A 21,091-nucleotide genomic window follows, 5' to 3' on the forward strand; every position below is an offset into this window, starting at 1 on the left:
GTGCAGTGGAGCTTGCCTGGGCAGTGCAGTGCAGTCTGCCCCCCCAGCATCAGACCTATAGCTGCCCCCATGGTGTTCTGCATGTGGCCAAGCCCTACCTGCTCTTGTGCGGGGCAGCCCACACCTTGCTTCTGCTCCCTTGCACCTTGGAAGGCAGCAGGGAGCTGAAGCCCCGTGTGTTGGGGCAGGAACCACCCAGCTGCAGCTTTTCTCCCACACCTGGCTAGGTGTGTGGTCACCAGGGCATGTCTCTATGGCTGCTGTCACTTTCCTGCACTACCTGCTGCCCAGAGTAGTGCAGCAGGGTCAGGAGGAGAAGAAGGAGCTGCTGGAGATGCAGGGAGCTGAGCAGTACCCAGGTGTTTGCAGCCACACTGGGAGCAGCTCTGCCTAGAAGCTGTGTGCCCTGGCTGGGCCTGGGGCTGGAGCCAGGGCCAGGGCTGCCAGTGAGTGCGGGCGGGAGTGTCTTGCAGGCTGCCCCAGGTGGGAGCAGGTGGGGCTTGAACCCATTAAGAGCACCGTTGGGGGCAGCCTTGGGCCAGATACAATTAGTTGGTAGGCTAGATCTTGCCCATGGGCCATATTTTGCCCACCCCTGCTTTAGACAGCTGCTAACAGTGAAGCTTCAGTGGGGTTCTAGGTGCAGGTTGAACTGCCTTTCCCTGTTGGAAGCCCTCAGGGGCAGAATATGGAAGTGCAGGCAATGGAGCCAGTCGTCCCTGATGTTCCTGAAGAAGAACTGAACCTTTCCAAATGGATGATCTCTGGGACATGCTGCACTCCTACTGTGCTCGATATCAGCTCCCTCATGGCCAGGAGGCATTTCCTTCATTTTTCCCCAATTCATTTTTAATTGATGTTGATGTTATAATGAAAGAATGGAAGACAAAAAAATAGATTAGAAGGAAGAGATGCATTACAGCAGTCCAGAACATTTCTATCTTGAAAGAACTATTGACCATTTTACATATATTTCATGTTACAAAGAAAATCCTACCAGAAGTATAACTAAGAGGGGGATCACCAGGGCATAACAGTGGTAGAATACAAACTGTTCCAGGCCACAACATTCAGATCCAGAATTGAATTCTTTCATAGTTCAAAAGGTTTTGGGATCTGTGTTTTCAGTTTGGCCTATCATAAGTCCAAGTGAGACGTCCAGATCCAAACTGCCCCACAGATCAGAGGTATTCGATCCAGTTGAAACATGGGGGACTCCATTATTTCTCATCCAAACACCCTTCCCAACACTACTATTCCATACTGACCAGAATTTAGCCATTTGTTCCTCAGCCTAGTGATGCATTTTTCCCAGAAGTGAAGCTATTTTATATTTAGTACCAGGAATAACATCAGGATTCCATTTATTTCACTCTATAAGATGTAATGATTTACAATAACATTAAAAATGAACTCCTGCTTATTTGGACTTTTAGCTACTTCAAAGAATATGATTAATCCATTGGTTCATGCTAGGTGAAAATGTATTAGCCCCCACACCTAATCCCACCAGAATAGGGCTGCCTTGAACAACTGGGGGAGAGAAGGTCATATTCTCCGCTGGTGTATATCAGTATGACTACAGGAATGTCAATGGAAGTACACCAGCTTGAGGATCTGACTCAAACTTTGCTATTATACAGCATTCAGCTTTGACAGTAATTGCATTTTTCTGACTGGTGATTTTCTTAGAGAAGGACTGGAAGAAACATCAAAAGATCATATAGTCCAACCAGGGATCAAGCCTGTGACTTCAGTGTCATTAGCACCATGTTCTAACCAACTGAACTATATCCTTTTTACAAGTCTCAAACACTGGATTGACAGTCTAGAAGACTGGAGCCCTCTCTCCTTGGAGTTGAGACAGGGGAAGCTGTTTCTTACCTTGCCTCCTCAACGTGACCGCATTATGCAGAAGCTGTCATGGGGAATGAGACAATAACTCAACCTCCAAATCCAGATTGGTAATGGCAGGGCTCTCCACAGGCCCAGAAATTTAGCAGTGGGGGATTGTTAAAAGAAGTGTCACACTGCCAAATTTCCATACCTATGGGCCGGATCCAGAGCATGGAGCTGTGTCATCTTGCCTGCAGGACTGCCTGTGAAGCCAGAAATTTGGTGGTGGGAGGAACAGTGGCTGGTGTGGCACCAGGAGCTGCAGCAATTAACTCTTCTGCCACCAAATTCCAGCCCGAGGGTCAGATGACACAGCTTCATGCTCCAAATCTGGCCAGTGAACTGGCCCTGCACATGGGCTCCAAACTGCAGGGTCAGATGAGTTAGCCACCACTGATGAAGAGAAACATATGGGGAAATATTGTGCCCTTTGTTCCCCACACAATGCTCACTAATGGCTGTGTGAGAGAAATGGGAGAAACAAACACTCAATATGTACCTTAAACCTGCCTCTTAGTTGCTAATAACTAATAGCTCCTCTTGTTGTGTCATTTTGTATTTGTACTCTGGTAAGAATGATACTGCCTGACTTTTCTCCAACCATACCAGTTCCATACATCTATACCCTATGAGGCACATATGTAACTAAGCCCAGTGTTTTAATAAAGCACAAATACCAAAAGAATGATTTAATTCATAAATTTCTTCTTTACATTTAACATATACCACAGATACCTGGCACCTAACAACCTCCAATATACACCCTCATAGAGAATAACAGTAGAGAATAACCCCCTGTTTTGTTCAATCCTGTTATTGATATTTGCTTTTTTTATTTATCTACCTTCAAAACCTCACCTTTTCCAACATATATTTATCTTCAACCCTGAAACATCTCCAAATTAATTAGCTGCTTCCAGAGCTCTTGGTAGGGACACACGGCAATTCTGACTTGGCACGGTAATATGTCATCTGCAAAAACCAGGGAGATGTATTTTCGATATTTCCCATATTCCTGTCATGCATTAAAGTGCTTTCCCTGAATGATGAAGCCCGTGGCTAGGATACAAGAACAAGAAGATATAAAGAAAGTGAAAAGTCTTGTCACGTCCCTCTGGCTGCTTCCAAGGACTGGGATGCATCATTTTAATTAATGCAAGAACCCAGGATTTAGAGGATATCTTGTCTTACAGCTGATGCTGTAAGGAGGGCTGAAGGGCAGATGGGAAAGGCACTACTCATGGATATGTTTCAAGAGTCATCTCGCAGGGCAAGACAGGATGGCTCATAGGTGAGCCAGGGATGATGTAGAAGTGATACGTTACTGGCACCTCTCTGAAGAGAGACTACTTGTCCCTTGATTTGGCTTGTCAGCATGTTAGCCAAGGGGAGTGAGAGGGGGAGAGTGGGAGGGGACTGACTAAATATGCAAAATCATCCTTGGGGCATTGACATGCCACAGGGCTGAGTAGTTCTCTCTCCCCATGTCCCCCAGCACCCATTCCTTCATATTCCCTCTACTCCTAAACAGATTGTGTGCCCCAGATTCAGGCTTTCCATGAAGAGACCTTTCTTGTTTGTAGAGAAGTTGGGTCTTCAGTCATGTCTCCATGCAACCATCCACCCAGGTATCACCAGGGCTCCAGGATCTCCTGGACCCTGTGTGGGTCTGGATCTGTGCCTGAGGAAGGAGTGAAGAGGATGGGACTGGGGTATTGCAAGTTGTGCCCCTTCAACAACTACATAAGGAATATCTATCTTTCCTCACTGAAGAATGAAGGCTGCACTGAGTTTTCCCATCCCTGTGCCACCTTTTACCAGACTGGTGGGAGGAAACAAGCTGGTTCCTTAGAAGAGGTATTGTCCTTTAAGGGAGCGGTGTGGAAGACAAGCAGTACACGACAGAAATTGGTTTTGGTATGGAGCAGTAAAAATGGGGTAATCTTGGAAGAAAAGATGATGTATTAAAAAAAAAAAACAAGTTTCCTGTTCTGCATTACTAGCAATGTTTTAGATTATGGGCAAATCCTTCACATTTTTCCCATGCCTCTGCTGTGCTTGATTATCAGATGAATCCTGAGCAGCTTGAGGGAGGAAGCTGGACTAGTCAGGTCACTTACACCTCAGCTTTATTTTTAGATTTAATGTATTAACATGGACTGACAACCCCTAGCTTAGGAGTCCCCCAACATAGGCCAGGGCAGGCCCAAAGGGTGTAGAGCTGGTGTAGTAAGGTGGCCATCACAGAGGACATTCTGGTTTTCTGCTACTCTCTCCTCTATCAATACCAATGCCTTTCTGTCTTAAAGGTGTCTGGTTTCATATTGATAGAGGACAGAAGACAACTGGACTGTCCTCTATGATGGCCACCCTATGGTGTAGTCAATTCCTGTGTCTTGTTTCCTGCAGCCACCTTGAGCAAGCTCTTTAAAGACTCAGAAAAAAACCTCACCGAGTAACTTCCAAGCTGCCAGGCTTCAATATTTTTTAAAATGTTGGCTAGCGACTGACAAAGTAGATTGCACAATAAGCTGTCATCAGGACCAAGTAAAACCTACATGGCTAACCTCATCCCTATACCACTAGAACAGGGAGCTTTCCAAGTGCATCATGCAAGACGGCAGTCACAGGAGAAGCGCATTTGCTGTTTTGCACGCTGAATTCACTCCAGTGGGGAACTTAGCAGGAAAAAGGAAGAATCCCAAAGCTTCCACCGTCTTTGCTGCTGAGAGTAAGATGTGCCCAATGGATACTAGGTGGGAGTGGGGTCAGCCAGAACAGTGCTGTCATAGGTTATATGCAAATCAATAGATGATCACTACTGATTAAAGGTAAATAACCATGGGAGGAATATCTCCCTTAATGAGCTATCCTGAATATAAGTATTTTCTCACTGCCAAGATGAAGAAAAAGTGCCATCCTTTTTTTTCCTCTTTGGACATGGTGACAGCCAGCCTGCAATCAAAAACAAATTGTTCATTCAAGCAGGCTCAGTGTTAAACACAAGCTCTTGAACTTATTCTGGCCACTTGCCAGGAGATAAAACCACACAGGAGTAATGTCAGTTTAAATCTATGTCTCTGCTGCATTTCAGCAATCAATATAATGATTTTAAATCTACAGTGCTCTCTCTCCAGGCCTTTCCCCAGGATCTGTTCGGAGCTATGTAGGATACCAGGGCTGCTGGACGAGGGGGAAGGGGGACAATTTTTTCTCTGAGTTGTAGCTTTGGGCTACAGTGGAAGTTTTGCTATTTAATTTAATTTACTAGGAAAAAGCTGAGACCCTGACCTTGCATTTGGGTGTGAGAGACAGGAAGCAGATGTCTCCCCTGCCCTGGTGTTATAGTATATACTCTCATTCTAGCTCAAGGAACCAGAAACTACCCTTTAGGCTAAGAGCAAAGCACTAGCAGTGATATAGTAAACTACCTAAAAGAGTGTGACTAAAGCTTCTTGATTTTAGCTAGATTTTACAGATCACTTTCCAATCTGCATGGATTTGCACAAAACACCTGAGACTCATTAGCAAATCAGCCAGGCAAGCCAGATAGCTTCAAGTTTCTTTAATGATCTCATTAAAAGACATGCTAAAGCTGAGGGTGGGATTGACTGTCTAGGGTTAGGGGATTTGCTGGGAAATAATGAAAAGAGCTTAACACTGTTTTGGACTTAGCTAGTTGATCTAACTGTAAGTTGGTTCTTGGGCATCTGGGTTGGGCAATGAAAGGCAGCCAGATATGCACTAGCTATGTCCCTCCCATATGGATGACAAAAATCAGTGTGCCTCAACCATGTTAATGCTGTGGGATGCTAGAGCTGGATTAGAAAAGGAAGTGTAGCATCCTCCTCTAGAAGGACTGAGGTTGTAAAGATAGGAACAGCTAGTGACAATATTTTATTCCCCTGTCTGGACCTTCAGCAAAAACACAGAGCATGGGTTTATAATCTTGATAGCATGAGGTAGAGCAGGAGAGAAACATGTATCTCAAATGCAGAAAGACTGGGAGAGCAATGCTTTTATAAGATAAATTCCAGATTTTCATTTTTGATGCAGGAATTACTTTCCAGCCTGTGTTAAGTAGGTCTGATCAGATGATCATAATGGCCCTCTCTGGAAGCTAAACGTATGGAACTCTTGTCCGTGTTTCTCTTGGAATGTAGTTAACATTAGTATATTTTAACAACCATTTTAATCAAGGGGAGAAGGGAGAGAACCCCATTTGTAGAAGTATTGGCAAAATAATGACTTACAACAGTAACACAAGCTCTGAACACTGAATCAAGGGGTCAATGACTCCAGTGAGTGACTCCCAGTCCCTGTGTGTTCCAAGAGACTCGTTTTGAAGAACTTTAGCCAATATATATTCTGATCTCTTAAATATTCTTTGTGATCAAGGTGCCACCCAAGAAGAGATCATGCATCCACATGTTCTCACTGAAGAACTGAGGCCTAAATTACTACAATTAGTGAGTGTTTGAGCTGCCATAGACTATAAATATAAATTCTAAATAGCTTTAACAAAAAAAAAATTTCACTCATAAGTTGGTGACCAGCATGAACAGCTTTTTCTTTCCTTCTTCTACCAGAATAGTATGAATTGAACTCCACGGAAATTTAGATCTGCCTCCAAACTGCATGTATTAGGCTTCTGTATTTACTGAGGTCTGAAAAAAAAAAAAATCCTTAAGCGTGAATGTTCCTGGTTTCTAGCACAGTAAGTCCAATAGTTGTGCCTCAGGCCTGTATCTACCATATTATTCTGGAGTATGCATCTCCAAGTGCTCTAATGCAGCCCATATATGTACTTTTTTTAAAGTAAAAGTTGAGGAGTTCGTGATAATGTTGTAAACATTCTGTTATCCTCATCTTTCTCCAAAAGGGAGTCTTTTGGACAACTTGCACTGTCATCCTATCTGCTTCTCAATTACATTTCTAATGTGAACATAAATGCTTTTTGCAGGATGCAAATGAGACTTTTATATAGCTAAAACCATCCACAGTTGCAATTAGGTACAAAGCAAAGAGGGGAAAAGAAATAAACCTCTCATGAATGATGGCATAATATAAACATTAATCATTTGGGATTCAGAAGAAACTTCTCCCTGTGAAGAGGTTATCACACAATTGCTTATGAGGGCAAAACTTATACTGTCTCGGGATGCATCTGGTGTTGACTTTTTGTGCAAGTCAGAAGACAGGATGAGATGGGCCACAGCACTGATGAATCAGTATGTTTGCATCTCTATTTATGCTAGGCAAGAAAGACCAGGCCTGTTGGCCAATGATGGACATATCTCCAAACCCTGTGCCAATGTGCCTTAAATGGTAAAGCATTATCATCATCTCCAGTATTTCTGCATGAAGGGGAAGGGATATATGTCTAAATAACTGTGGCTATGGGTACGTTCCAAACAGCTGCTGTATGTGTATTTTCCATTCCCCCTCAAGCTCTGTGCATCTGCTTTATGGCTCCACGCAGCCTATGGCACTTGGGAGGTGGTGCAAACAGTCTCAGAAATGAGTCCACACTCCAGCCTCTGAGATCTTTGTAAGCTGCTTTGGCTGTCTCAGATCTGGGGCTGCGGTTGATCCACACTAAGTCCCTCCACCAACATCCTCTTACAACAATCAGGCCCCTGGTTGGGTTACTTTTTACGTCCTGCTGTGGCCATGACTGTCTGACTGGGAATGGCTTGGGTCCTGAGAGAGCTTTGGAGGCTCAGCTTATCTGAGCCATGAAGGCAACTCGAGCAATAAGGTGGTGAAGCTGTAGCTGTGCTGACCAGAGCAGTCCTGTGGAAGTGCCAGTGGCATGGATGGGTTATGAGAAGTCGATGGGGCCAGGGGTCAAATGCTGTAGACTGCACTGCCATGGTTGTTCGGCCCCCTGCCATGCAATACCAAGGGATTGAGCAAAGGCCCTGGGCAGTTTGTGAACTACTTTGCCTAGCAATGAGCTAGGATCCCGGGTGCGAATCGCGGCTCCCAATTCTTCGTGTTTGACCACGGAAACCTAGGGGCCAAGATGCAGTGACCGAAGCCCGCCGCAAGGGCTCTGCAGCACCCCTCATTCTCTGGCTCCCTCAGCCCATTGAAGGGACAAACCACACCCGCGGGCAAGGGGGGACACGGACCGAACCACTCTCCCGTCGCCCCCGCAACGCGCTCTCCGGCGCCTTCCCCAGCCAGGCGCATGCGCAGCCGGGAGCGGAACTGTGGGAGCCCGGAACGGGTGGCTGGGCCGGGCGGAAGTGCTGCGGCGCGGACTGCTCCCGCCTCAGAACCGGCGTGCGGCGGCGGCTATGGCGGGGTGTGCAGCACTGCGGGTGCTGGGCCGGGCGGCGGCGCGGGTGCTGGCTGAGGCCCCGGGGCAGGCGGCAGCTGTCGTCACTGGGCGCAGGTGCGTGCGGAGCTGGCGGGGCCGGGCAGGCGGGAGCTGCGGCCGGAGCCACGTGCGGCTGTGGCCGGCGTCCCCGAAAGCGGCGTTTGGGTTGGGGGGGTCGCTTCTGTTCCCCCCCCCCCGAAGCCTGCGTGATAAACGTGACGTCTTCCCGCAGTCCCTGGGAGCCGGGCTGGAAGGGCCCGCGGGAGCTCGCCTCGTCTGGCCCCCTTAGGCCCCAGCGACCTCATCCCGGTTTGTGTTGCCTTCCTGGGGCTTAAATACCTCCCAGGGTGGGGGTGCCGCCTCGGCTTCAGATTGTACAGTTAGCCAGTAATGGATTTGTGGTGGTCAGCACTAGGGTGAGGACAGGCACCTGGGGTTTTGGCCCCGAATCCAGTCCCCCTTGGGTGTCATTGTGAACAGCCTGTCCCAGGGCTGTGTTGCCCTCTTTGCAAGAGAGTTCTTCTCGATATCTAACTTAAGCTTCCCTTGCTGCAACTTGGAACCATTGTTCCTTGTTCTGTCATCTGCCACCACTGAGAACAGTCCATGCCCATCCTCTTTCAAACCCCACTTCAGGTAGTTAAAAGTTGCTACTAAATCCCCTCTCAATCTTCTCTTCTCCAGATAAACCCAGTTTTCTCATTCTCTCCTCATAAGTCAGGTCCCCCAGACCCCTCACCATTTTGGTTGCCCTCTGCTGGAGTCTCTAATTTGTCCACACCCTTTCTGTAGTGGGGGGACCAAAACTTGACACTACTCCAGATGTGGCCTCACCAGTGCCAAATAGAGGGGAATTAATCACTTCCCTTGGTGATACACCTACAATGCAGCCCAGTATGCCATCAGACTTCTCAGCAGCAAGGGCACGCTGCTGGCTCGCAGTCAGATTACTGTCTACTGTAACCCCCAGTTCTTTTCTGCAGAGCTGCTGCTTAACCACTCAGCCCCCAGCTTGTAGTGGAGCAATAGAAGTGTAGGACTTTGCATCAATAAACATTTTCTTGGCCAATGCCGGTAACCAGTTATTCACCAGGCATATTGGCCAATACTTATCGGACAACCAATTTACAGGAATGCAGCTTTGCAGCATGGAGAGCAGTGCCCTGTAGGCAAGTCTGTGGAGGGGAAGGAGTATGGGGGGGGCAGATCAAGGCCCCCACAGTAAGGAAGGAAGTGGGACAAGGGCACGGGCTGTACCTGGGGCTGCACAGCAGCAAGGAGCCAGTGCCTTGTCCCTGTTTCCACCCCTCCTGCACCCCTGGATGAGTTGCTCATGGCTCTGTTCTGCTCCTTCCCCTGGCCCCGGGGTCCCATTCACCACCCTGGCTGGGCAGTGCCTCCAGCCCCCGTCTCACTCCCTCCCTCACCATGGCTGGGTGAGGCCTCCACCCCACTCCCTCCCTCACGACTCCCTTCCCTCAATCTGCCCCCCCTTCCCCCAACATCCCTTCCCTCTCCATGCCTCTTCCCATCCACAGACTTACCTGCAGGGTGCTGCTGTCATTGCTGCCCAGCTGCATTCCTGGCCTCATGCATGTGTGCAGCTGCGCACTTGCACATGGTGTCTGGGGCTCTGGCTACAAGGCATATTACAAAAAAGGCTGCTAGCCAATAATGTTAATTTTCGGTGCTGACCTGATATGGCACCTTTACTTTGCCTGTGTCTTTATTGAACTTCATGAAATCCTCACCATTTGTGTAATTTCTGAACTGTATGCATTTACTGGGCCAGTCCCTAAGTCCATCTTGCTCAGTATCACTCTGCAGCCAGCTCATGCTCCACCACCTCTGGCCATGGCAAAGGGGGCAAGGGTCTGGAGAAAGGAGGTGCCAAGCACCACCCCAGAGTTCCCCTGACAATATCTAGGGTGTCACCAAGCCATCATGTCACCACCTGGCTTGCATCTCTGGCCTCATCTACGAGGAGATTCACCAGGTGTTGAAGGTCTTCATCAAGAGTATGATCCATGATGTCATCACCTGCACCAGGCATGCCAAGGACAACACTATGACCACCATCCATGGATGTGATTTACACACTAAAGCGGCAGGGTTACAACTTGTATGGGTTTGATGGCTAAACTCTCAGTTCCAGAACCTCCTGTGTCACACAGTGGCAGAAAGTGGATACTGAAAGGGAGAGTGAACTGGGTGCGACCAGGGCTTTTTTCACTGTTCCTCTCCCACTTGCAGCCTCCAGCATTTAAGGTCAACATTTAATCATCACGGCTATATGAGTCTGACACTACTGTAGACGAGGGTTAAATTTCAAAAACTTTTAATTAGACAGGAAAATGGTTTTCTACCCATTTCCAAAGGCCCTAGGCTGGGCTTGAACCTGTCCAGAAGTTTGTCACCTAGTCGGAAGCTGGCGATGGCAATTCCTGAATTTGTTGCATCAGTTCTGAGCACGTGGTAATTGACTGATCTTCAGTGTGGTGTCTTTGTCTGGGTACAGTGAAAGGTGATGGTGGTAGTCTCCCCTCGAGCTGGTAAGAGATCGCTTATCTGGGAGTCAGTATTTTGTTTCTCCTTTATCAATCCAGTTGAGAGAGGCTAAGAAATTGGCGATTAGTTTTTCTCGTGAGATTTTTAAGGAAATCGTAATAATTTCCTCAGTTAGTTATGGGGAATTTGCTTCTCCTTGGAGATCCACAGAAGCCTGACATTGGTGAGCTTCAGGAAATATCATTGGATTAGTTTACTTTGTTGAACTTGCTCATGGCTGCTTTTGAATGCGTTTTTGGCTGTTACTTGTTTTGGCTTTGGTAATCTGGAATCTGCCAGTTATAACTCTGATTTATTAAAATGGTGGTCAGGGTTGGGCAGTGTGACTGATCTCATTACAGAGGATTTTTTGTTTCAACTTCTGAGATACAGAAAATGAATTTGCTATCTCTGACCAGCAAAAGGCTTGTCTAAATGAATAAACCCCAAACCAACCCTTCTTTTTATTTGATAGGGGACAGTGGTACTCTCTGGTCAGGCATATTAATAACAACACCTGGTGGAACGAACATCTTTCTAAAGAGAACGTTGAGTTCCTTACGAAAATAACTTCAGAGGAATACAAAGCTCAAACAGCCAGTAAACTGTGTCCCCTGAAAGATGAGCCATGGCCACTGCATCCCTGGGAGCCAGGTGAGTACACAAGCAGGTGTAGCTCAAGCCATGGTTATTATAGCAGGGTTGCAATTCATAAATAATATCAGACTTATATTGTGAACAGTTTCTCCTTTTTACATTAGTGGCTTTCTTTACACCTGCAAATAACAAAATATTTCTTTGTTCCAAGTTCCTCTATCATCTTTCAGTGTCAATACACTTTCAGCACAACTAGTACTGTTGGCTGCTGTGGGACAAGGACTTTGAGTGGGAAGCTTTTCTGGCCTGTGAGGGACTAGAATAAATGCATAGAAAAGGTGGTGGACTAGGTAATACTGTTCTAGTGTTTAAAGTATGGCCCACCATGTAGTATTTTGAGAGGCAAGTAAGAGACTAATACTGTAAGCAAGTAAAATGTAATTGGAGGTCATCTTTTTCACATGTTACAAGCATTTACTGTATTTTCTTGCATACTTCACACCCTGGAATAACTTACACCCCTTGTTTTTGAAAGGCAGGATGAAGATAAAAAAGATCCTTCTTTGTAGTAAGCAACTGAGTAGCAGCAGCTGGGAGCTGAACCTACTTGTTCTGCTCCCTGTGGATTGTATAGCGGCAGAAACTACTGGAATCATATTTTTTTTTTTTTTTGCTTATAATGTGTACCCCAATTTACAGCAGCTGTTTGTGGGGGGGAGGTCATGTAAGAAAATATGGCATTTCTGTATCCACCCCTTCCTTTCCTTTCTCTGCCCTCCCCATCTCCCCCTTTCCCAGTTCTGTTTTCCAGGCTATGAACCTAAATAGCTGGATGCATTAAGCGTATAGTGGCTGAGAGGAAAGTTAAATATTTAAGAAGAAAATGCCAAATAAAATCTTTTCTGTTATTTGCATCATTTAATTTTGCTTTAGCTTATCTAACCTTCCAAAAACTAAAGAAATAGTTTAACCGCATTTTTCAGTAAGTGCTATTCAGACAAGAAATGTTCTCTCTCTTAAGTTGACACTGGCCGCATGTGTTGCTGTACATAAACACACAATTAGTAAAAATAAATAAATAAATACAGAAATCAGACTGCTGGTATCTCAGCTATTCCCAGCCTGCCTGCAGAATCCAAAACAGTCTATCTCCTTTCCTCAATCTCTCTCTGGGGAAAAATATGAGTAAATAGCTTGGACTTGCAGTATGCCTTGAAGGTCAGCAGATCGGGTCTTTTGATGATTACATTTTGAATTACAGATTCATTGTGTTTTGATCAAAAGGTTCCAAGAGGGTTGGCCTTGTTGGATTAAAGCTGGGAATGATGCCGTTATGGACCAAGACTGGTGAAAGACATGTTGTCACATTGCTTCAGGTAGGACGAGTGTACTGGATTTTCAGCCCCAGTCCTAGATTTAGATTTTTAGTCAAAAGTTTTGAGCAAGAAAAAACCTGCAGTTGAAGGTTGGATGTGTAATACCCAAACTCTCAATTTTAGATTGCAAGCTCATCAGGGACTAGATTGCCTTCATTCTGGGTTAGATACTCGCACTGAAATGCTGTAGGTGTACTTGCATAAAGGGCTACACCCTCCCCTTTTTTTTCTCCTCTGTCCCAAAGGCATCTGGGAATCTGTTTTGATCTTGGTAACAAGTACAACTAATCCATGTAATCTAACTTGCTTTGGTGGCAGTAACTCTAGTGTGGCTACACTACTGACTTATTACTGTTAGCATGCAGTAAACTGGTTGTGATAGCACCTTTAATAAATAGCACCCTGAGGTAGGGATTCTGTTGAATGGGTGCGATACAGAACCAGATTTGTCACCTTTGTATACTCAGGGAATCCCCAGCTGGTAGTTAAAGCCACATTTCCCTTCATTTTTCATATTCCTGAAGCAGCTCACAGGAATATTATATGTCCTACAGATATTGCTGTGGTGATTGGTATAACCATGAAACTAGAAAACAGGGCTTATAAAAATGGACATGGCCTGTCATGAAAATTTTATTTTAGTACTGTCTTCTGACAGAAGTTACCCTTTGCATTATAGATGCAGATGTTCTCTCACTTGTACTTTTTATTTTCTCTTAAAGGAACACAATTGCAGTTAAGTAGGAGCTTTGCCTTCACTTAAGGTGTTTGGTATTCTCTTAATAATTTTAATTTAAACTTGTGTAGATGTCCGATTGTAGACCATATATTTATTGTAATTTGCTTTTTAAGGTACAAGACTGCCATGTTATAAAGTACCAACCAAAGGGGGAAAATAATGAAAAATCTGCTGTTCTACTAGTTGGAGGGAAAAATGTATCTCCTTTTTATGTAAGTGTACATATCTTCTTGGTTTATCTTCTTCATTGGAACAGTTATTTCTATAGGGAATACAAATGATAGATGCTTTTACACAGCACAGTACCATTAACAGATTGTTAGTCAAAGATGAGTTTACAGTCAAACTGCTGTTGATTCTCTAACCGATTTCTTGCCTTCATCCTTGCATGCTCTTTTTCTCACTGGTGGGCAGGGGGATGAGGGGAGTGTCTCTTCCAGCTTTCCCTGAAATATGGGAAGTAAGGCCAACTGTCACCGAGGTCTTTTTTTGGCTATTGGGACAAGCAAGATTTTGTATTCTTGAAAGCTACACAGTACTCCTTTGTTAAAGACTGGACCCACAGAAACTGGAGATTTTGTAATAGAAATAGATGGAGGTGGAGACACAGCCTCTTCCAGTTTGTGGGGCTGGGACCTGGGTTTTTGAATTGCAAGTTAACTTCTGTAGGCTTCTAACTCTGGTATTTGATTAGATTCATAACATACTTGCCTGCGCATATTGTTTCATTTTACTCTGGTTTTAATTTTGCCAGTTTTATCAGATTGTGCAATTAATAGTCTTGATGAAGGAAGTTTTTTGGTGTGAAGATATTTATGAACATAGCTCTCAGATGAAGGTGTCAGAAACCCTGAATTTGTTCGATAGCTCCAGAATGTGGAATTCCCAGCCTGTTTTCAGTGGCTCTGACAGCCTGCAGTGCAGTCAATCCCAGGGAGAAAAAAAATTGAATTATAGATCAGGGCGGGAAATGCTCAGCCCTTTCCTCAAAGGATTATGCTTTCTTTGATTCGTTAGTTTTCTAAGAACAGAGTTTTGCACTTCTCTGCATTGGCTTTACAGTCATGTCAATTTGACTCGGACAAGTACAAAAATGGGCTCCCTGTCAGAGCTTACCATTCTGATTTGTTTGCTTTTTCCCGGAGGACTTGGACTCCAGTTTTTCTAGCGGAGACTCTTCTCAGACTTCCAAATAAAAGTCTCTTTAGTTCAGGTGGGTAGGAGGGGTAGTCCTATATTTTTACAGAACTTAGTTTTATTTAACAGTTGTGTGTGCTAGGGGTGCACTGATAAAGATCTTTTGGGCCAGTAACAATGGCCAGTTATTGATGAGCTATATTGGCTGATATTGATCTGATTGCTAATATGTGTCCAGCTGGTAAGTCTGGTGGGGCGGGAGGGGAGGAGAGAGGTGAGTAGAGGAAAGAGGTGTGGGGAGGGCAGATTGAGGGCCTCATGGTGAGGGAGAAGGGAGGGTTAGAGCTGGGGCAGGCACTACCCAGCTGGGGTGGAGTGTGAGATGGAGCCTCAACCAGGTAGTTCATGGGGGGGGGGGGGTCCATTCCTGGCGCTGCTTGCACCCCTAGGGGAGGCATGGGGGTGTGCCCCTTTGATCTTTGCATGGGCTGGAGGTGGACTGCTGGTGCCAGGGGCAGTGCTGGGCTCTTCCTGGCAGAGGGGTTGGGCCCAGGGTGTTCTCAGGGCAGGTGGCAGTGGCATTGTTGGGAGAAGAGAGAACAGGGGGTTCACCCTGTAGCCCCTACTTCCAGCACCACCGCTGCCTGGCCTGAGCACTGCCCCAACCCCACCCCCTCCTGCCTGGAAGAACCCAGTGCTGCCTGCGGCCCCAGCCCACAGCAACAGCCTGCCTCTGTCTTGCGCACAGATCCAGGAGGCACATGCTTCCCATGTCTCCCCTGGGGGTATGTGCAGCAGCGGGAACTGCCCCATGGCCCCCAGACTAGCAGCTCGCATCCCCACCTCTGTCCTACCCCAGCTGCATGGCACCTGTCCCTGCTCCAGCCCCACTCCCTCCCTCACTGTGGGGGCCTTGATCTGCACCCACACACACACCTTCTGTCCCCCGCCCCTGCGACAGACTTACCAGCCAGACACTGCTCTCCAGATTGCTGGGCTGGCTGTGTGTATGCTGCAGCTGTGCACATGCACGTGGCATTTATCAGCGACATTAATGGCCACATCAGCCAAAAAAAGCCGATTGCTAATAATGTCAATTTTCCTTTTATCAGTGCTGATACGATATGCACCTCTAATGTGTGCCCATCTCACAAATATTCCCTTTCACATCCGTGTGCCTGTTTTGTCTTTGTGGAGCATTCTTATTTCCAGGGCTGTTTTTCATGTGGAGAAATGTTACAACCTTGCTCCCAGCATTATTAGGTGGATTAAATGATGAGACTCTAAATCATTATCAAATTGCAACATTTCAAAGAATCACTGCTCCATGGGAATGTCAGCATATGATGGCGTGAGCAACAAAACACAGGGTGTGCGTGGGGAAATAAGGGATTTTTGTGATCATGTGTCCAATTTGAACCACTCTTCTCTTGAGAGAGTTTTTCTCAAAGCAAAATGATCACAAGTGTCTCGTCAAAGGTTTCTTTAATGTTGCTATTCTTCAATAAACAGTATTACTCACTAGGCACTCCCCCCCACATAATTCTTATTAATTTGGTTATTTAAGAAAGGAAATTGACTATATACAGTAGACCCCCAATTTATGTGATTCTGATTTACGCAAATTTTTTATTAGGGTCTGGACTGGAAAATGCCCCCTTGAGATGCGCGTCATTTGCGCATATACATGAATGCTTGCAAAATTTATATATATATGCGAACGCCTCGCAAGATTTGCAGGCGGAATCAAGCAGAGCTGTGCTGCCATTGTGGTAGTGGCATCTTAAGGTACATAGATGAGATGCTAGATGCACCTCCTAAAGGCGATTCTGCCGAGGAACAAGGGGGAAAACAGCTATGACCAAGATATGTCTGGGATATGCAATCCCTCACTATTCTATTATTTCCTATGGAGAAAGTTGTCCCGACTTATGCAAATTGGCTTACCCAAAATTCACCTAGAATGCAATACTCGTGTAAGTTGGGAGTCTACTGTACCTTCATTTGAAAACAGTCTAGACCTTGACTGTTAGGCTAGGTACAGACATTCAAAAAGCCCAAGGCAGAATCCATCTAAGTTGCTCAGTTTTCTGTAATGCAGCATAGTTTAGATCAGTAGCGAACAGAGCACACTTTCACCATTTAGTGGGGGGACCAAATCTTAGACCGGGTTCTGCCACTTTAAAACCAGTTTTGTGCATGTGAATTTCTGTTCTGTCACGCATGTAGACTAGGGCTGTGCGAAACACCATCATTTCGGTTTGTTGTCTGTTTCACCATTTTGAAGGGACAGTGTTTTACTTAGTTTCAAAGCACTGTCCCGTTTTATTTCATCGAAACTGTTTCTACGTTTCAATGTTTTGCCCATAGGCTATAATGGGGAATCATGAAAATGCCTAAAACTGTCATTTCTTGCCTGATTTGGATGAAAACTGCAGGGATGGTAGCCCCTTCTCAGGTCATGAAGCCTACCAAGTTTCAAGGAGATAGGTGCAGAGGTTTCTCAGAAACTGCACCTCAAACTTCAAAAAGAAAAACTCGTGACACTTGCTGGCAGCGGCAGCCTCCTGTTATCCAGGGGCATGCATCCCCGGAAGGGCTGTGGGGCAGTGCCAGATTCCTCCTGGTGGTGTGGGCCCCTAGATCTGTGCTGGATGACGGGGAGCTGCTGCTAGGGACCAGTGCTGGGAGCAGCCTGCATTCAGTGCTGGGGAAGACTGATGCTGCTGCTGGCCCGAGGAAGCAGCGGCTGCCTCCTGTCATCCAACCCGGTGGTGGGACAAAGGGAAGAGCCAGAGCTGCGCTCCGAGCAGCTCCGCAGCCCTGTGGAGTTCAGCCCAGCAGCAGGAGGTGGAGCGCAGCCCTGGTTCTGCCTGTCTCCTGCCGCCAGGTTGAACTCCATGGGGCTGGCAGAGCCAATTGGAGCACAGTTCTGGCTCTCCCCACCTCCTGCTGCCAGGTGGTGCTCTGTGGGGCTGCGGAGCCAGTCGGGGTGCAGCCCAGTAGTGAGAGGCAGGCAGAGCCAGGGCTGCGCTCTGCCGCCCGCTACTGGGCTGAGCTCCAAGGGGCTGTGGAGCTGCTTAGAGCGCAGCCCTGGCTCTCCCTTGTCTTCCGCCACTGGGCTGCTTTGAGTCTCAGAAAGTTTCAAAACTTTTGAAATGTTTCAACTACCCTCACTTCATTTTGCAGCTGTTTTGAAGCTTTTTGTTTTGTTTCAAGCTCGAAACGCATCGAAACAGCTTTGAAGCAAAATACTTGGCTAAATTTTGCACATCCCTAATATAGAGGTTGTGTGTGCTAAACTTCTGTTCTGTTATGGGTATAGAGTGGTTTATGATCACTTATACCAGTAAAAGTGTAATGTCTGTACCTAGTCTTAATGTTCAAGTTTGAATTTGGAATGAATTTTAACTGTATAATTTTAAGGAATAATTTGTCACAGTCTCATTGCTGTATAGTTTTTAGCTTAAGGGCTCTGGAAAGGGATAGTTTTCCTAGTTTACATAAAAAAAAAGTGTGATGCTTTCGATTTCTAATATTTATCACTTTCATGTTTCCTTATGTGAAAGATCCAAATAGATGGGTCTGAAGAATGTTGAACTGTGGAAAACCATCCTGTATTGTGTTATCATAGAAATGTTACCTTTTTATCTTCCATTAATTCCTCATGTAGAAATAGTAATCTATGCTCTTTTCCATCAGGTCATTTGAATAAAGTGATTTCCTTTTCTAAAGTAAGACAGTGGATTGCTATAGTCAGGTTTTTTGGCAGGGGAGGGATTTTCATATCCTCTAATTCCATAATATATTTTTATGATATGATAGATCGTCTCAGAAATCTTTATTGAATGTACTAGTAACTGTTCAATTCCTTGTCAACTAAAAAAGTGTCGTTTTACTTCCTATTTAAAGCAGAATTGTTTATATACATCTGATAAAGGAGAGAGATGTTTTGCGTTTTAAGTTCTTCACATAATATTCAATACGTTCACATATATTGTGATCCATTATGTCAGTAATACAAAGAACTGTGACTTTTTGAAAACATGAGTAGAAAAAAAGATTAGTTAAATAACCATGATTAATTTTAAATGCTCTAGTACATCAGTGTAAGTTAAAAAATCAGCTTTTTGAAACAAAAGTGGACTATAAAACTGTGGGTTAATATTCCTCCTTTGGTTGGTAGAAGGATGTTTATAGAGGTGCATGTTCTGTTTGCCTTAATGAATTTCAGGTCAAGCATTTAGCCACTGTGTTCCCTAAACATGTTTTATGAGGGTTTTGCTAGTCTTGCAAAAGGTATTTATATATAGCTCATTAAAAACAAAATGAAGAGAAATATGCAAAATTTTAAGTGAAGCTAAATAGCTTTGAAAAATGATAATTTCAGTTCATTGGAAAATGTACAGAAGGGTTTTCATGGGCAAAGAATAATTGTAGAAACCTTTTATAAAAAGTGACCCCTCCTCCCCCCTCAGGTGTTATTCCCAAGTGTGACCATGTTGTCATGTCAAATTGCTTTTTAGGAGTGTTCAAGAAATATCCAGCTTCAGTTTTCATGCATATTTAGCTGGTACTCACTCAGTGCTCCAGTATTTCTCAAAGAAAAGCTGTAAACAAATTGAAATGTTTTTAATCTTTTTGTCTGTGCTGGAATTGGTGTAAAATTACGGCTCTTTTTAATTGCATCTTTTTTTTCATTGAAATACATTTGGTGCATTTCAATTAAAAGTAAGAAATTAAAAAAATATCTTCAAGTTTTTTCATGTTCAGGTTTTCAGTGTGCAGGCAACTCCATGGGGGTAGATTCTTGTGCCTGTGTGAAACCCATTCACTTGTTCAAAATCCATAGAGTTGAGCCTTTGCATGATGAAGGCATTACATTGTAAAATCTTTGGAGTAAGGGCATGGTCTGTGAAACTATGTGCATGTTGTATTATTTTATAAATGGATAATTCATGCAAATGAAGCAGTATTCGAATAAAAAAAAGACACGTTGCATTACAGTGTATTTAAATGCATTAAAATAAGAGGGAAAGCTTGCTTACATGAAAAAAAGAATGACAGGCCCTCCTCTACTGGCTTTGAAGTCTTTTCAGATTCCCTAATGACAGTGGAAATGTATGGTAAAATGAGGGAGAAGCCCCTGCATTCAGAAAATTAACTTAATTTCATATAAAACTAAAATGCTTATCTGAAAGTTAAAGACCAGAGTGTTTTGAGAGAGAGGAGGGAAAGAAAATTAAATTCTGTCAGGCTTGTAACATTTGTATGAAAATCTGTTCCTTTATTTATTTATTTTTTTTAAGATCACTTTTTAATGGGTGCTCTTTCTTCCAGAGATCAGAGTCTAGGTGCAAGCTTTACGAAGAAGCTGGAGTTCCACCAAAGCAGAAACTTTCAACTTTTAAAGTGTCAGATAACGCTATAATTAAACCAGGTAATCTTTCTGAGCTAGACAAAGTTACATGTGTGATTATTTAATATGCTCCCTTGATGCAAGGCTAAACCAAGATTATTTTTTTAGATATGAAAACTGTTGAATTGGATATACTTTTTTCTAGTATGGTGCTGAGTCCAAACAAAGTGTTTGAAAAAGGAGAAAAAGTTGGGGCTGGGTAGGAGCCACGGACCTTCAGCTATCCTTTTTGTAGAAAATCATTCTATCACTTGAGAGAGATGCAAGCTTGCTAAAGTGCAAATCAATTTAAGAAAGATTTTGCCCTGTAGTATAGGAAACAGATGTGAATATATTTTTCTGTTTGGCATTTGGAAATCTTATGAGGAAATTTGAGCATTGTGGCCATATTTCTTCAGTGATGGAGAAAGTTACAATTTAGTAGGATTTATTCTTCACTGCTTTTCCCCTTCTTGACTGACCTCTGAAGGTATTATTGTTATTGCCTATTATTTCAGGCAGTGACAGAAATGATTCTTTAATATACTGCCTTGATTTCCATTGAGATTTGCTGTCTTAATCAGAAGATTCGTAAGAAATATTCTTGCATTTTTCAGGATAATTGTGTGTGGATTTGGGTTCCTTTCATTTCTCCATCACTAGTTTTGCTTCATGTGCTTTTATACTTATTAAAATAATATAAACTACAACAACTGTGACTTTTAATGTCCAAAAGCTGCAGGAAAAAAGCCTCTGAGTGCATCCTAGGCACTTTTGCAGCCATTCAGTATTAGTGTTCAGGATGGAATAGGAGTCCAGCCTAATAATTGAACATTGAACAGATTTTAGTCCCAAATGAGTAGTGTGTGTGTGTATGTGTGTGTGTGTGTGCAGATAAATTTATCTTACATTTTTTCTTCCTTTGTCCCAGTTGCTTCCTTCTGGCTGGCTGATTGGCTTCTGTTGGGCTCATCCCTTTCAGCTACTTTACAAAATACTTTAGGTTGTTCTTTGCTTAGGGAGTGATTAAAGTTCACATCATGCTGTCACTCACAAGTCTCAAAACAGGGTTT

The 21,091-nt window shown here is 44.4% G+C and overlaps 1 protein-coding gene and 1 pseudogene across 1 annotated transcript in view; both read left to right on the forward strand.

Annotated features, from left to right (window-relative positions):
* The first annotated feature begins 8,113 nt into the window (after nt 1-8,113).
* MRPL3 (mitochondrial ribosomal protein L3) overlaps nt 8,114-21,091 on the forward strand; it is a 58,669-nt gene continuing 45,691 nt past the window's right edge. The window contains exons 1-5 of the mRNA XM_090046385.1: nt 8,114-8,299; nt 11,247-11,425; nt 12,653-12,744; nt 13,597-13,695; nt 19,961-20,060. Of these exons, the coding sequence (XP_089902511.1) occupies nt 8,202-8,299; nt 11,247-11,425; nt 12,653-12,744; nt 13,597-13,695; nt 19,961-20,060 (568 nt within the window). The 5' untranslated portion in view covers nt 8,114-8,201. The remainder of the gene's footprint in view (nt 8,300-11,246; nt 11,426-12,652; nt 12,745-13,596; nt 13,696-19,960; nt 20,061-21,091) is intronic.
* Nucleotides 9,293-11,232, forward strand: LOC149864627 (uncharacterized; annotated as a pseudogene).

This window comes from Crocodylus siamensis, chromosome 5 (assembly GCF_052110815.1).
Source record: "Crocodylus siamensis isolate JL-2025a chromosome 5, ASM5211081v1, whole genome shotgun sequence".
Classification (NCBI taxonomy): domain Eukaryota; kingdom Metazoa; phylum Chordata; order Crocodylia; family Crocodylidae; genus Crocodylus; species Crocodylus siamensis.